General features: G+C 57.5%; 2 protein-coding genes across 2 annotated transcripts; one reads left to right on the forward strand and one right to left on the reverse strand.

Moving 5' to 3' along the window:
* Positions 1-58: 58 nt before the first annotated feature.
* Positions 59-9,430, reverse strand: VOLCADRAFT_107510 (uncharacterized protein; the record flags this gene model as incomplete). The annotated part of the gene is made up of 14 exons (XM_002957031.1): positions 59-1,412; positions 1,653-2,060; positions 2,537-2,687; positions 2,986-3,122; positions 3,303-3,536; positions 3,831-4,025; positions 4,610-4,640; positions 6,040-6,213; positions 6,404-6,773; positions 7,043-7,162; positions 7,438-7,585; positions 8,046-8,314; positions 8,781-8,904; positions 9,416-9,430. The coding sequence occupies 14 exons, from the start codon at positions 9,428-9,430 to the stop codon at positions 882-884; spliced, it is 2,907 nt and encodes a 968-aa protein (XP_002957077.1). The 3' UTR covers positions 59-881.
* A 207-nt stretch (positions 9,431-9,637) lies between these two features.
* VOLCADRAFT_119586 (uncharacterized protein) lies at positions 9,638-11,314 on the forward strand (the record flags this gene model as incomplete). Its single annotated transcript, XM_002956992.1, has 5 exons — positions 9,638-9,766; positions 9,997-10,107; positions 10,240-10,477; positions 10,789-10,934; positions 11,255-11,314. Coding segments are annotated over 5 exons (684 nt in total), but the record flags the coding sequence as incomplete, so codon positions are not given.
* Positions 11,315-13,390: the final 2,076 nt, after the last annotated feature.

Consider the following 13,390-nt stretch of genomic DNA (forward strand, 5'->3'; position numbering starts at 1 on the left):
CGACGCTGTGTCGTACAATGTGCACAATATGCTCCCAGTATTGCAAGGGCAATGTAATCGGCTGATACGCTTTAGAAATCAGCGATATCAGACCCACTTGAACTCACGAGCGAAGCAAGCACTGTATCCATGTTTTGAACCAGAGCGCACCGAGAGCACCCGATCCCGTTCTGCTTTGAACAAATGCAGCAGAACGGCATCCTCTGTTCAGGAGACGCTCAACGACAGTAACCGCTAGACCTTCACTGCGCCACACGGATAGCTTGGTCAGGGATACTAACGGCAGCGTGCTGACACACGGTAACTTGTTACCACGTATCGCAACAAAATCGCTGCTAAGCAACCACTACTCAGGAACAAAATATAATCCTATGCAAAGCATAATTAAAATGCATGCCTGCATGTTCACCACGAAGTAGCCAACCAAAATTGCAAAGCGCCGGAACCATAGCCACACTAATACCACTGCTTTTACGATCTCCCTCTCATTCCCCAAGCCACCTTATTCACAACGTCGTCAGCACGCCTGCGCCAATTTCTACCATCATCCGCCCCCCTGCCAGCTTTCCTGTTCAGCAGCACCAGCGAAAATACGACAACACTGCACCAGCACCATTGCACTTTTCGCTACAGTCGCCTCCACGTATACGAAGCTTCATAGACAACCACGCACAGTACTACCAGTGCCCGACCTTGAATTAAATCATCGACGGTGGCCATGATACTCGTGGTGCCTGTTAATGGTGACTCTTCCTACTTTTCCTACTGCCTGCTCGTATGAGCTTGTAACCCCTTGATAACGGTAACACATCTCGAGATGTAACGCGCACACTGACACATACACTCTGATACTCTGTTCCTGTTGGCTGCTGGTCCACACTTCAATGCCAAAGCCACTCCATGCCCCACCAATCCCCTTCCGCCTCAGCCTCAGACCAACGGTCCACATACTCGTCGTACGACTTACCCGAAACCTGCTCCAGAACCACACCTCGCGCCGCCATCAGGCAGCCCAGCACGTGCTCAGCCTCCTCGTATGACATCGTTGGCAAATACCACTCCGAAACCGCGCCAGGGAACATGCCCCGGATCTGGATCTTGATCAGGGCCTCCTCCGGGTTGGATCCAAGCCGCGATACGAAGGGTTGCTGTCGCGAATGCCTGTCGTGCGAGGTGCCCAGGTGCTGGTGATGCGTGCCGTATTGCCCAGGCCGGCGAAGTTGCGCCCGAGAGCTAGCACCCTCGGCAGCAGCTGCGTCAGCGTGCGTTGTCGGCGGGGGCAGCGCCGCTGTTTGGTGCGCATGTCGGCTGGAAGCTGATATGCTAGCTGCGGTTGTGCTTTTGTGTTGCAGCAGATAATCCTCCAGCGCCAGAGCTGATCCATGGGTCGGTGGCATAGGGCCCGGCCAGCCCTGCGTGTGTTATCGCCGCACGCGCAGGAGAGGAGTGCACATCAGGCGGGCGGAGAAGGGATGGTGATGTTCGAAACATCAACGAGCAAAAACGCCTACAACGATTATTCACTCCAATCCAGCGCGGAACACATAGTTCCATTTAGACTCAGGGCGAACCAGGTCCACCCAATAACCCAATGACGAAAAACTTGGGGGTCAAAATTAACTGCAAAGATAACAGCGGCGATAAATGCTCACCAGGTCAAACAATCGCTCCACCAAAATCTCTGAAACAGGGAGATCTTCAATGGCTGCGCGAACCTCCAACTGGCTGGGGCAAGGACCCAGCGCAGCAGCAGGGCTGCCTCCGCCGCGGCCACGAACCCACGGCGCAGCCGCAGCCGCGTGGGACGACGCCGGTGTGCGACGACGCAACTCCGCCAGGTGCCTTAGCGCCGTACGCGTGGCCGGCGTAGCAGCTTCCGTATCCGCCCGTCGCAAGACTCGTAGCACTGCTTTTACGTGCGCTATGCTGTCCGGGTACGGTGCTGCCGACGGCGCCTGAAGCGAGCTGAAACCACCGTACCCGACAGCACGCAGCGCCGCCAAGTGTCCGGGCCTGGGCCTGAGGCAGCGGTCTCGAAGCTCCGCAGACAGCATAAGCGCCTCTCCAGTCGTGGGGGGAACAGGGCCCGTGTGACCTAGCTCTCGGAGTGCCTCAACCGTCGAACCGAGGGGGCTGCCACATAGCTCATGGTTTTGGAGTAACTGGCGGTTTGGCGATTGGATACGGCATGAAAAACACCAAAAACGCTTGGAAGAGTCGGGGCGTATGTATGTATGTATGTATGTATGTATGTATGTATGTATGTATGTATGTATGTGAACCGAGGTGCACAAACCCTAGTATGTGAGGGCGATGTTCCGTAAGTTGAATGAATGTCAGCATTGCCTCCCGCGCCACGATGGAGGCGATGCCGCTTTAAGGGCAAGCAGAGAAGAATACCTCCGTATGAGGATGGGGGTCAGCACTATGGCCTAACGATAAATGACCAGCACTAAGGGCATTTTCCTTCATACCTTCATCGCACTCCCCAAGAAATGGAATTGCAAATTAAACAACTAACATCGCCATCACGCACCTGCAGAATATTCCTAGCAGCAGCCAGGCGGCTGACGGGCGGCTCAGCAGCCAGATCCACGTCCAGTACGGCAGGCATGCCGCGAGTAGAGCCCGGGGCCGCCCGCCTCGAGCGCAGGTAACGGATGAGATCGGCCTGACGGGAATCCAGGCTGTGTGAGGGTTCGGTGCGGGAGAGGAAGTACAGGGGTGGGAACAAGGAATACCAAGGATTGGAAAATGGAAGAACCTAACCCGTCGACATGATGGTAACCTAGCACACAATCTTTCTTTGTCGCCAAGGCGCCAACGACCCAGTGCGAGGTTGACAAGCCCCGGAGAACAAGGGAAAAGAAAACGAGTGACGTGCACACGGGTGGCCGCAGCCCCTGTGCTACCAGGGGGCCTCGCGGTTCCCCGGCAGCTACTTGGGGCCTCGGTGCCTCGTGCTCCAGTACCGTACCCATATACCTGGGCAACGGCCTAAGTCGCGCCTCGTCGTCCACGTCCGCTAGAATGGTCCGTAGACAAAGCGCCATCAGCTGCGCGCTGCCGTACGAGTAGGGCAACCTGCCAATGTAGCCTAGGCGGTGGAACAGCTCGTTCATCTGAGGGCCATGTAGTGGGGAGGGTGTTTGGTGGATTGTACGGGTTTCGCCACTCGTCTCATTCAGTTCGGTTCAGTTCGGTTTGAATGACTGACGGTATGGTAAAAACGCCTTGGTAAGTTGATAACTACGGGCAAAAGCAAAGCACAAACACGTCAAATCGAAGGGAAACACACGCACCTGGCTGCTTGATACGGGTGACAAGTCCGTGTCGAGCGAATGCGCATGGGGTCGTGCCTTTGCCACACTTCGGATCAGCTGCCGTGCGGCGGCGTCGCTGGGGGCCACATCGCCGTCGTAATCCAGGACCCCATAGAGGACGGCGAGCGAGCGGATGGACGGCGGCAGCACGGTCGCCAGCGTTGCCGAGGCGGCAAGGCGGGAGGCACCGGCGGGCAGTGCAACGCCATGCCGCTGAGGAAACCACGGGAAGGTGCCCCAGCGGCGGTGCGCGTGTGTGGTGCATGCGTGTGAAGGGCAGGGTGTGCGGCGGGGTGGATGAGGGAGATGAGGAAGCGCTGGTGTCTGGTCTAACGCATCAGACAGCAGGGCGAGATGCAGGGAGAAGCGCTCAAGGGTCGGGAGTGCTGGATGAGAAAGCTCAATGGAGAGGATAATTATATTAATGAAACAGTAACCAGGGCTCGTAGCAGTAGACTGTGCGCACTTACAAAGAGGAGCCTCGCTGGTGACCCTACAAACCCTCACCTTTGCCAGTTCGCGTTGTACAGCGGTAGGCTCGCTCCTGCTAAGCTCCAGTTCCGCGTAGGTAGCGGTGTCAACGTTGCGCAGCTCTGTCTCAGCTGTACGGCTGTCCCAGTTGCGCGCGACAGATGGCAAGGTACCCAGGTGGTTCAGCAGGGTGAGCTGGCTGGACGAGATTGTGGAGGCATTTTCAACCGCCTTCGGAACAGCGACAGAGTAAAAGCTGCAGAACGTATCAGTTGCATAGCGTCCAAGAAGGTTGAAGCGCTGAACGCCAGCCGAGCTTGCAGCATATGCTGGAAGGCATTTCGCATACGACTGCATGCCTTCAACGAGAAAGGTCACCACAACTGAGCTCCCATATCACATACCTAACCCAACACCACCTTTGTATGAATATGCGAAGAGAAATTGTTGTTGGCACCGGTAGTTGTTGGCACCGGTGAAGTCACGAAGGACGTGATTAGCACGAATTTTTTAGACGTGTTCATAAAGAAGAAACGGTAATTGCCAATATTCCTTACGCAGGTAAGCCTGCTGCTAGTCAGAAAGGCACGACCGTCAAATCATTCCCCCCGTACAATTTTCCCCGTACGTTATGCAGCAATGCCGCCATCCTTTGCCGAAGCTTGTGTCTGCTTTTCCCCAAATCTAAACCGCAAAACCATGTGTGCGTTAACGCGTCCTGTGGGTACCGTGCCAACAGCCGATTCGGCCGGCGACCTGAAAGCCACCACATCTCCTCCACCCACTAGCGACTGCCCCGCTTCCCCGGCACGGACCTTCGCCAGACGGCGCTGGTTCGCCAAGAACCTGTGACACAAGGTTCAAAGCTCAGATCGTTAGGTGACTATGGTTATTAATAACTCATGGAGAGCGGATCGTCGATAATCCCTTTGCATAACTCTCTGCACAGCTCTGTCCTCGTTCCAAGGAATTCCACGGGGTGCTCGCTCAAAGCACACATGCACTAACCTGACAATTGCCGCCATGTACGACAGCCGCTCCGCCACGTTCCGAAACCGCCGCCGTTCCTCATGTCGTCGGGGAAGTACTGGTCCAGGAGGTCCCTTACCGCTGGTTTGTACCCCGCCACGAACAGCTCCGAAACCATTTCTCCTCCAGTCCACGTAAGACCAACTGACCAACAACCATGTTGACGCGTGCATTGTGCGATTGTAAACCCGTGCATATACGTAGAGATGCGTGCTGTATGTTTTGCTTCACATTGCTGTTGTTTGTGTTGGCACCCATGTGACCATACAACAGGCTTCCCTTCTGCACGCTGCTGGCCACTGGCGCGGCTTGCTTATGGCTCGGATGGAATGGCGGTGGCTGGATTGATGGGTGCCGTGGCATACTGGCAGCGCACAGTTGTTGCTTGAGTTACTTGACGCGCACGTCCGCATGCGCTTATGCCCACCATCATGCTGCTATGTTCGGTGCAGGTGGTGCAGGTGGGTGACCTCGCCTGTAGTGCGTATGTGGTGCGTCAAGAGCAGTAGTTGCGGCAGGCGTCTTTACCCTTGTTAACATACTCTCGCCACGGATGGGCACCCGGCGAGTAACAATAAGCAAGCAGCACGTAGGTGTAATGCCAATCGGCATATATATTCGCGTTTATCGACTCTCGACTGCAACTGTTGCGTTTTAGCTCTGGCAGCTGGAGAACAGGCTCCTCGTCTGTATTCTTCTACCTGCGTCAACCATCCGGAGTCGTATGTACCTGTTCTCCTATCTCACAATCTACTTGGCGGGCACCGTGGAGAGCTGGCCGCACCGTCGTGAGAAGCTGCTGTCTGCGTGTACCATTGCACACCTATCGTGCTGCTGTCTGCATACCATTGCACACCGCCCCAAAGCCCCCATGCTGCCGGGTCACTGCAACTCAGCTGTCATGCCGGATACTTTACCAAGAAAGCCACATTTGCATACACGACGCGAAACTCGCGTGGGACGCCTCACGAGTCACGACAGGAGCGGTTGTTGGCTCTGGTTATGAGACACACAATGTGATTGCCACGAATACTTTTAACATGTTTAGGGAAGCTCTCCGTGCACTGCATTTACAGATGCTTGTTATGCAGGGAACCCTATTGCTATCCTCCGCCAGTTGGGAAGGCCGTGAGGTAATCGCCTGTCTGATCACTACGCGCATTACGCCACCTTTGCATTGTCATTAGTCGCAGCTTGCGCCTTTACTTCCGCTAACCTGAACCGCAAAACCACTGCCGCACGCAGCTTGCGCGTTAAGGCGCCCAACCGGTATCGCGCCAGCAACCGATTCGGCCGGCGACCTAAAGCCACCACATCTCCTCCAGCCACCAGCGACTGCCCCGCTCCCCCGGCACGGACCTTCGCCAGACGGCGCTGCTTCGCCAAGAACCTGTGACACCAGAAAATTGGAAACAGAAAACATTAGGTGGCTATGGTTATTAATAGACTACATACATATGATTATTAATAACTCATGGAAAGCGGATCGTCGATAATCCCTTTGCATGACCCTCTGGCCAGCTCTGCCCTCGTTCCAAGGAATTCCACGGGGTGCTCGCTCAAAGCACGCATGCACTAACCTGCCAGTTGTTGCCATGTACGACAGCCGCTCCGCCACGCTCCGAAACCGCCGCCGTTCCTCACGTCGTCGGCGGAAGTAATGGTCCAAGCGGTCCCCTTCCGCCGGGTTGTACCCCGCCACGAACAGCTCTGAAAGCCGGTTCTCCAGGGGCTGCTCGGGCGCTGTGCGTTCCCACCAACCCACAGACGAGAACTTGTACGGCAGCCCAACACGTGCCGTACGCGACGCGGCAACGCTGTAAAGCTCGTTCAAGCTCATCGTAGGTGCTGCACCGGCAGCTGGTGGGGCACGGTAGTGCGATCCTCCCGTGGGCGGGAAGAACACGTCCTTGATGGCCCCAGTTTTGTACCGGATCCACACTTTGACGCCTGCCGGAATGGAAACGAGGGATTGTCACCGTTGTAAGAGTTTCATGGTGTTAGGAAAGGACATCCCACGAGCTTGGGAAAACGAAGTTTAGTGACTCCGACGGGGCTGTGGGCGTCGCCAAAGGATACACACTCCAATGAAACCTGGCGCAAGGTTGGCACAGAGAGGACGTAACCTCCCCACGCCCCACCAGGGCCCAGACCGGACAATCACCTGCCTGCAGCCGCCTCCGTCCCCCTCCCAGCCCACGCCGCGCGAGCCCTGTTACCTAGTGTCCCCAGTCTCGTATTGGCGGTTGCAATTCCGTAGTCCAGTCTGTCAGATAAGGCCCTCAGTGACATCTCGCCCCACTCCCACACCTTGGTGGCAGCCATGTCGGCCTTGAGACCTGAGCAACGGACAATGCGGCAAACGTGGAGTTCCAGGCAAGTAAACGGCAGTGAGCAGATATACGCCCCCGGCTATAACACACGGAATCCAGAACACCGATCAACGCACCGAACTGAGGTTTTCGCAGGATTGCTTCTACTACATTCGCAAAGTAGCTTCAGTCACAGCTTTCTAGCTGCATCGTCCACCCTCTTCCCGTCCACCCATCAACCAAAGCAGATTCGCAGTCCCAATTATCACCTCTCTCCCCCCCCCCATTCTCCACCCTCTTACCCATTCGTCCGCTGACCGCCACCCTCACACCCCTCACGATGTTGTTATCCTCCGCCTCCACAGCTGCCAGGAAAAACCGCTCCACACGGCCCCAGTTGGCACCGCCCTCCAGCGCCGCAGCTACGTAGGTGGCAGCTGCGGAGGCGCTCTACATCCACAAACATACAGACATGCACACACAGCACGTCACGGGAGAATTAGCAGCGGAAGGCAGATAGACGAGTTAAAGAAAGGACTGCATGTTAGCGTGTTCACTTGTCAGCAATTGACTGGTTTATGCCCTATACTTCCGTGCATGTATGCATGTGGGCAGAACACAAGGGCACACGGCTATACCCGCGCCTGACCCACTTCTCTACATGCAGACCACTTCACAACACGCCTTTGTCCGTTTCACCGCTGCAGCCCCTCCGCCCACAGCCATCTCGCTGTTACTTCTACGACTACTGCTATTACTGCTACAACAACGACTAGAACAACAACCGCGACGGCCACCCGCAACATGTGTGCCTACGAGTGCGTAAAGTCTCTTTGGCTGGGGCAGGGCTCGTTGGTTCGAGGAGGTCGTCTGCCCCCTCCACTGCCCCAGCAAGCCACCCATGACCCACCTGAAAGATGTTGGAGAAGACGAACGGCTGGAAGTGCACATTCTGACCAACAGCCCCGCTGAGAGACTGGTGCAGCAGCGAGGAAACCTCCGCAGGGCCCAGGGGGAGACCCAGCTGGCCCAAGCCGCGAAGAGGGGTCGGTGTCTGAGGCGCCTCCACCGCCTCTGGCGCAGCTGGCCTCTGCGCCATCACCTCCGCTAGCTGTCTTTGCTCTGGTGTAAGGAGAGTCAGGGGATCTGGGCTGGGCCGTCGTCGCCGTAACCGTGCACCTGTTCGCACATCACGACAACACGGTTGCTGGTCGTGAGCTTGCGAATGTTATCAGAGTTGAAGGCCGTGCGTTGCTGAAACTGGGGTTGCCCGCTTATCAATGATATACATTTGATGGCTACAGGAGAAGGGCCACAGACCGCAGTTGTGTGGCATCGGGGAGGTTGCCGGGTGTGGCACGCTCGCAATTATTTTATGCGATGTCGTCACGACAGATGACGGATCTCAACTGTCGGCCCCTGAGCAGTCCCCAGCGACTTGGAGCGGAGCGCGTAGGTGTGCGGGTTTTAGGCGACGACACGTATACTTATGAGCACCGGTGCGTGGGCGTGGTATTGCGTGTGTGCCCCATGCTATTGAGGTGCCGGGTGCTGCGTGCAATGGGAACGGGTTTGGGATCCCGTTCCTTAGGCCCTTGTGAACACGTTAGAAGGATGAAGGACCCATGAACATGCGTCGGCGTACCTGCAGATGCAAGAACCCAAGAAGCGGAGTCCGCATTGGGTTCCGGAGCGGAAGGGGGAGGTGCTGCTGCAGCGGCTCCCTTCCCCTTCGTAGCTGCCTTGGCACTCAAGCCCCGCGGCAGGGTCTGCGGCGAAATTGGTTACCCACGATCGAGCAGGATGCATGCACTGTCAATACACGCGGGAGGAAAAATATTCCAAATGGAGAGAGTACCCCACATCTAGGTGACCAAAGCTTCGCTATTCTTCAACACCCCGGCAAGTCGATGATCGGTGACCGGTGGCCGGTACTTACTGGAACATGAAGCTGCGCAGCGGCACCTCCATAGCTAGTTGAAACCTCCCCTGCAGAACGCAAGCATGATGCTCCAAGTAGCTGCTGACCCAACCATGACACTCCCGATGGAGCCACCGGTAAAATTTGTACAAATGATCGCCTCATAGCCTTTCCTATTATGGATTATGTGTAACTCAACATATAACCACACAGCCGCACGCTCGTAGTGAACAGAGGTCCGGCACCGCCAGGCTACCCTAGGGTAATCATCTGCTTTCTTGTACGCACGTAACGGGTAGTACTAAAATCAGCCAGCACGCTGAAGCCGTTAAGTAAGCAGCAATATTTTTGGTTCGCACCGCGGTGCCGTACATAATCATCCTAGGGCCGACCAGCCGACCGACCGCGTTAGCATACAGGTTAACAGGATATGAATTATCGCGCTGCATTATTGTTGGGCCGGAGATGTGTTTGTTCAAATCGTGTTGCAAACAAACGTGTACTCAGTATGCTACACAAGTAAGGCAGAAACCATCCGGCTATACAAGCCCCCATACACATAGATTGCCTGTAATCCATATATGGCGGCGTCGGGAGCACCTGAGGATAGGGCATGGGCCTTGCCCGCCCCTCTGCGTCGCACCATCCAGCTGTCGTGTTATGGCGACCTGAGGCAACACTTTCGCCAAGCCAACATTCCCGTGCTAAAAGTAAGACACGGGATCACAACCACCGTAGATCACACACAGCGTGCAGTGGCACAACCTTGGTACCGAGCTAATGTCCACATCATACATCCAAGGCCGCTCCCAACCCAAAACGGCATCGCCGCCAAATCCCTGCCTGTTGCGGCTTAGTTTCTTGGCTTCCAGACCTCTGCACAATATGTTCAGGATTTTTCATGGATTCACATGTTTTCCTCCTCCCAACTTCACCCCAGGCGTGCCTCCAGGCCCCCTCTCTGTGGTCCGAAGTGGCCATGTTTGAGAAGCTGTTGTACAAAAACATACACCAGCACAGGGTTGCGCACTTCATGCGTTACCTAAAAGAGGTGAGACGTGCATTTAACCTTTTGAGATACTGTCCTCCAAACGGTCCTCCATATCGCTGGCCCTCCGTTTCCAAAGTCACTGAAGGCTAAACTTGTCGGTACGACATCCTTCCGCCTGGAAATACTGCACAGGTCCGACGTACGCTGACACAGCTACGGGAGCTGCGGTTGGAGGGCCTTGTGGACGATCTGTACTACATGTTACAGCTGGGGGCGGCCGTACCGGCCGCTGCGGGCGGTCTGGCGGCAGCCGGTGGAGGAAAGGCTGACGCGAGGACCGCTGCCGCAAGTGGCAGCGTCGGCGGACGTATGTCGTTCAGGTTGCCGTGCAAGGAAGCGGCCGCGGCGGTGCTGAAGCAGCTTATTGCAGGTATGCTGGGGTTGAGTGCCGAGGTGACGGACGTGGGGTTTTTAAGGAGTGTCCATGGCCACACATGATAATCATCATTTTCATCTGGAACGAGGACACATGCTCCAAGGGGGCAGCTGCCGCTGGTTTGACCCGACGCTGTAGCTCCGCCAGCGTCCATCCCCAGGTTCCCTCGCCCCGCCTGCGTCCCCCTTGTGGCGCTGTCCCCCGCAACTCCACCCGCTTCTCTCTCCTCCCCTCTCACCTCCTTCTTTCACCGAACACTCGGATTATCGTTCCCCTTTCCCCTCCTCCCCTCCCCCTGCCCTCAGGCTCCTCCCTCATTATGGGTGTGCAGCCCGTCCTCCACCTCGCCGCTGCTCACCTCGCCTCTCAGCTAGCCCTCAGCTTCTTCGTGCCGCTGGCCACCACCGCAACTGCCATGTTGGCACGAATCAAGGCAAGCGCTTACATCTGTGTATGTATTTGTATGGACGGTGTGGTATGGGCAGGAAATGTGGCCCAGGAGCAGCAAGGCAGCATGGTTTTCCTGCCTGCCTACCCATTGCCCCTACCTCCGCTGTCAGCCTGCCTACCCATTGCCCCTACCTCCGCTGTCAGCCTGCCTTTGCCGCCTGTTGCTCGCTGCGCTGTTGAGTGCTTCCCGCGTCCCATCGGCTTGCCTGCACTGCCAGAGGGTGTCTTCATCCGCTTCCGCCGCACCCCAGCCGCCTCCCTTCGTTGTTTCCCTACGCACCCGTCGGCTTCCATCACCTCCGTCCCTCACCGCCTTCCCAGGTTTTATCACTACAGCTCCTATTAGACTGTGTACGAACGTACAACGCGATAGCTGACCTGGTGCCGCTACTGCCGCCGTCGGCGGTGGGGATGCCCTCAGACAGCGTTGACCCTGCAATGCTGCTGCCGCCTGGGCTGGCGATGGCGATGCGGCCACCGCCTTCGGTGACCGCGCCAAAGCAGGTGAAGTCGGCGTCTTTTACTGCCGATATGGTTTTGAAGCCCTCGGCCGCGGCAGGAGCCGGAAAACAACAGCCTTCGGTGGTGGCGCAAGAGCAGCAGCAGCAATTGCAGACTCGAAGCCGGAGCCTGAGGGAGATGTTGCGTCAGCGAACACCTGCTACTGCAGAACATCAGAAGCAGCAGCAGGGACGGCCTCCTGTCATGCCAGCGGACAGGGTCGGAGACGCTTTACCGACGACTGCTGAAACAGCCTCAGCTGCAGCCGCAGGAACGGCAGTAACAGCTGCAGTGAGACCGGCAATGGCGCCGTGTCAGAGGCTTACTGATACTTGTGCGACGGGGCCCCTGACCCTGCCGCAAATGGTGCGCTGCCGCTGGGACGAGCACGTACACATGCCGTATCTGGAGCCGGTATCTGGAGGCGGTGGCGCCCCCGACCAGCCGGAGCCTTCCTGGCAGCAGCGCGCCGCCAAAATCTCGGAGCAGTATGGGTATTTAATTGCTGTACAGTTTGATGAGCAGGAAGGCAGCGGCGCCGCCGCCGCTGCGGCGGCGGTGCAGCGGCCCGAAACCGGGGTTCAAGGATCCCAGCAGCTGAAGACGGGACCGCAAGCCGACGTGGGCCCAGCACGCGGGCCAGCTGCTGGTGGCGGTGGCGCGCGTTCGGGGGTTTCGGGGCGGTTGGCAACGGTAAAGGCGAAGGAGGCGGCAGGGCTGGACACGGGAATCCGAGTGGACCGTCGGAGTTTCTTTGACCTCATGTCCGCTAAGCGACCAACGGGTCGTGCGGCAGCGGTATCGACGAAGGAGCCGGTGGGGCCGGGGGCGCCGCCGCTGGCGGCGGCAGCGTCGCTGGGTGCGCTAGCTGGCGGTGGCAAGCGGGCTCACGCCGCACAGGCCATGGCGCCGCTTCAGGTGCGAATCTGAGGCCCTTTCGCTTTCTGGACTCTTAAGCTTCCTTCACATGTTGAACGCACGACGTCTTACCGTAGCCGTAATCCCTTGATGTGCTTTTGTGTCTGGCTTGGATGCGTCACCAAGTGCTGAGGATTGGAAGGCCTACCCGCTTGGCCCCTCCCCGCAGGTATTCGAAGACCGAGGCGCCAAACGGCGAAAGATGCCGGAGGACGCCTCGGTTACGGCAGCGGCGGCGGTACCTGGGATGCTAAGTGGCGGCGGCGGCGGCGGCGTGAACGGAGTTCCTACGGTAGCGGCGACGGCGAGCGCGGCGGCATCCGTATCATCGTTACGCCATCAGGCAGCAAATGGTAAGGACTGGGACAGCGGCTACGGGATGGGGACTTTTCCCAACAGCTGAAAATCAGCTTTCATGTTCGTGCCGTCCACAGCGTCACTTCCTGTCGATATGCCACCTGAGTCGTCGGTCTTGGTCCACATCCGCCTCGCTCGCGTGTCGAGGCGGCGGGATGCAGGCCGAATCTTGAAGCTTGTCCCAAAACTTCGGCGCAACAATACACGTATCAGACACCGCGCGACCAAATTCAAGACGCCACCTCAGCCCCGCTCAATCCCATCCAACTGGACAAGGCTTGAGATCGACCTCGATGGAACGGACCACACCCAATTTAAGACCCAAATTAAGGCCCATTTCCCGCCCTGTGCGTTCTGCAGATCTTGCCCCGTCTGCATCGCCCGCCGTGGTGTCGTACGCAACACGGCATAATTTTGTTCTCGGCCTGGGGTCTAAGGCCAAGCCCAGCGGCGATGGTCAGGTGGCTGCCCCGGTGGCGGCGGAGGCGGCGGCCTGTTCTACGAGGCTGGCGGCAGCTGACGATGCTTCTGACCTTGCCGTAGCGGCGGTACCCGCAGATAACGCGTGTCTGGTGCACGGCTCAGACGGCACGCCCGCGGCTGCTTCCATGGGACCAGCAGTGTCCATCGGCGGTGTCAGTGCGGCGACAATTGTTGGACATGGACAGGACTTGGGAGCCG

The sequence above is a fragment of the Volvox carteri genome (assembly GCF_000143455.1).
Source record: "Volvox carteri f. nagariensis unplaced genomic scaffold VOLCAscaffold_68, whole genome shotgun sequence".
NCBI lineage: Eukaryota > Viridiplantae > Chlorophyta > Chlorophyceae > Chlamydomonadales > Volvocaceae > Volvox > Volvox carteri.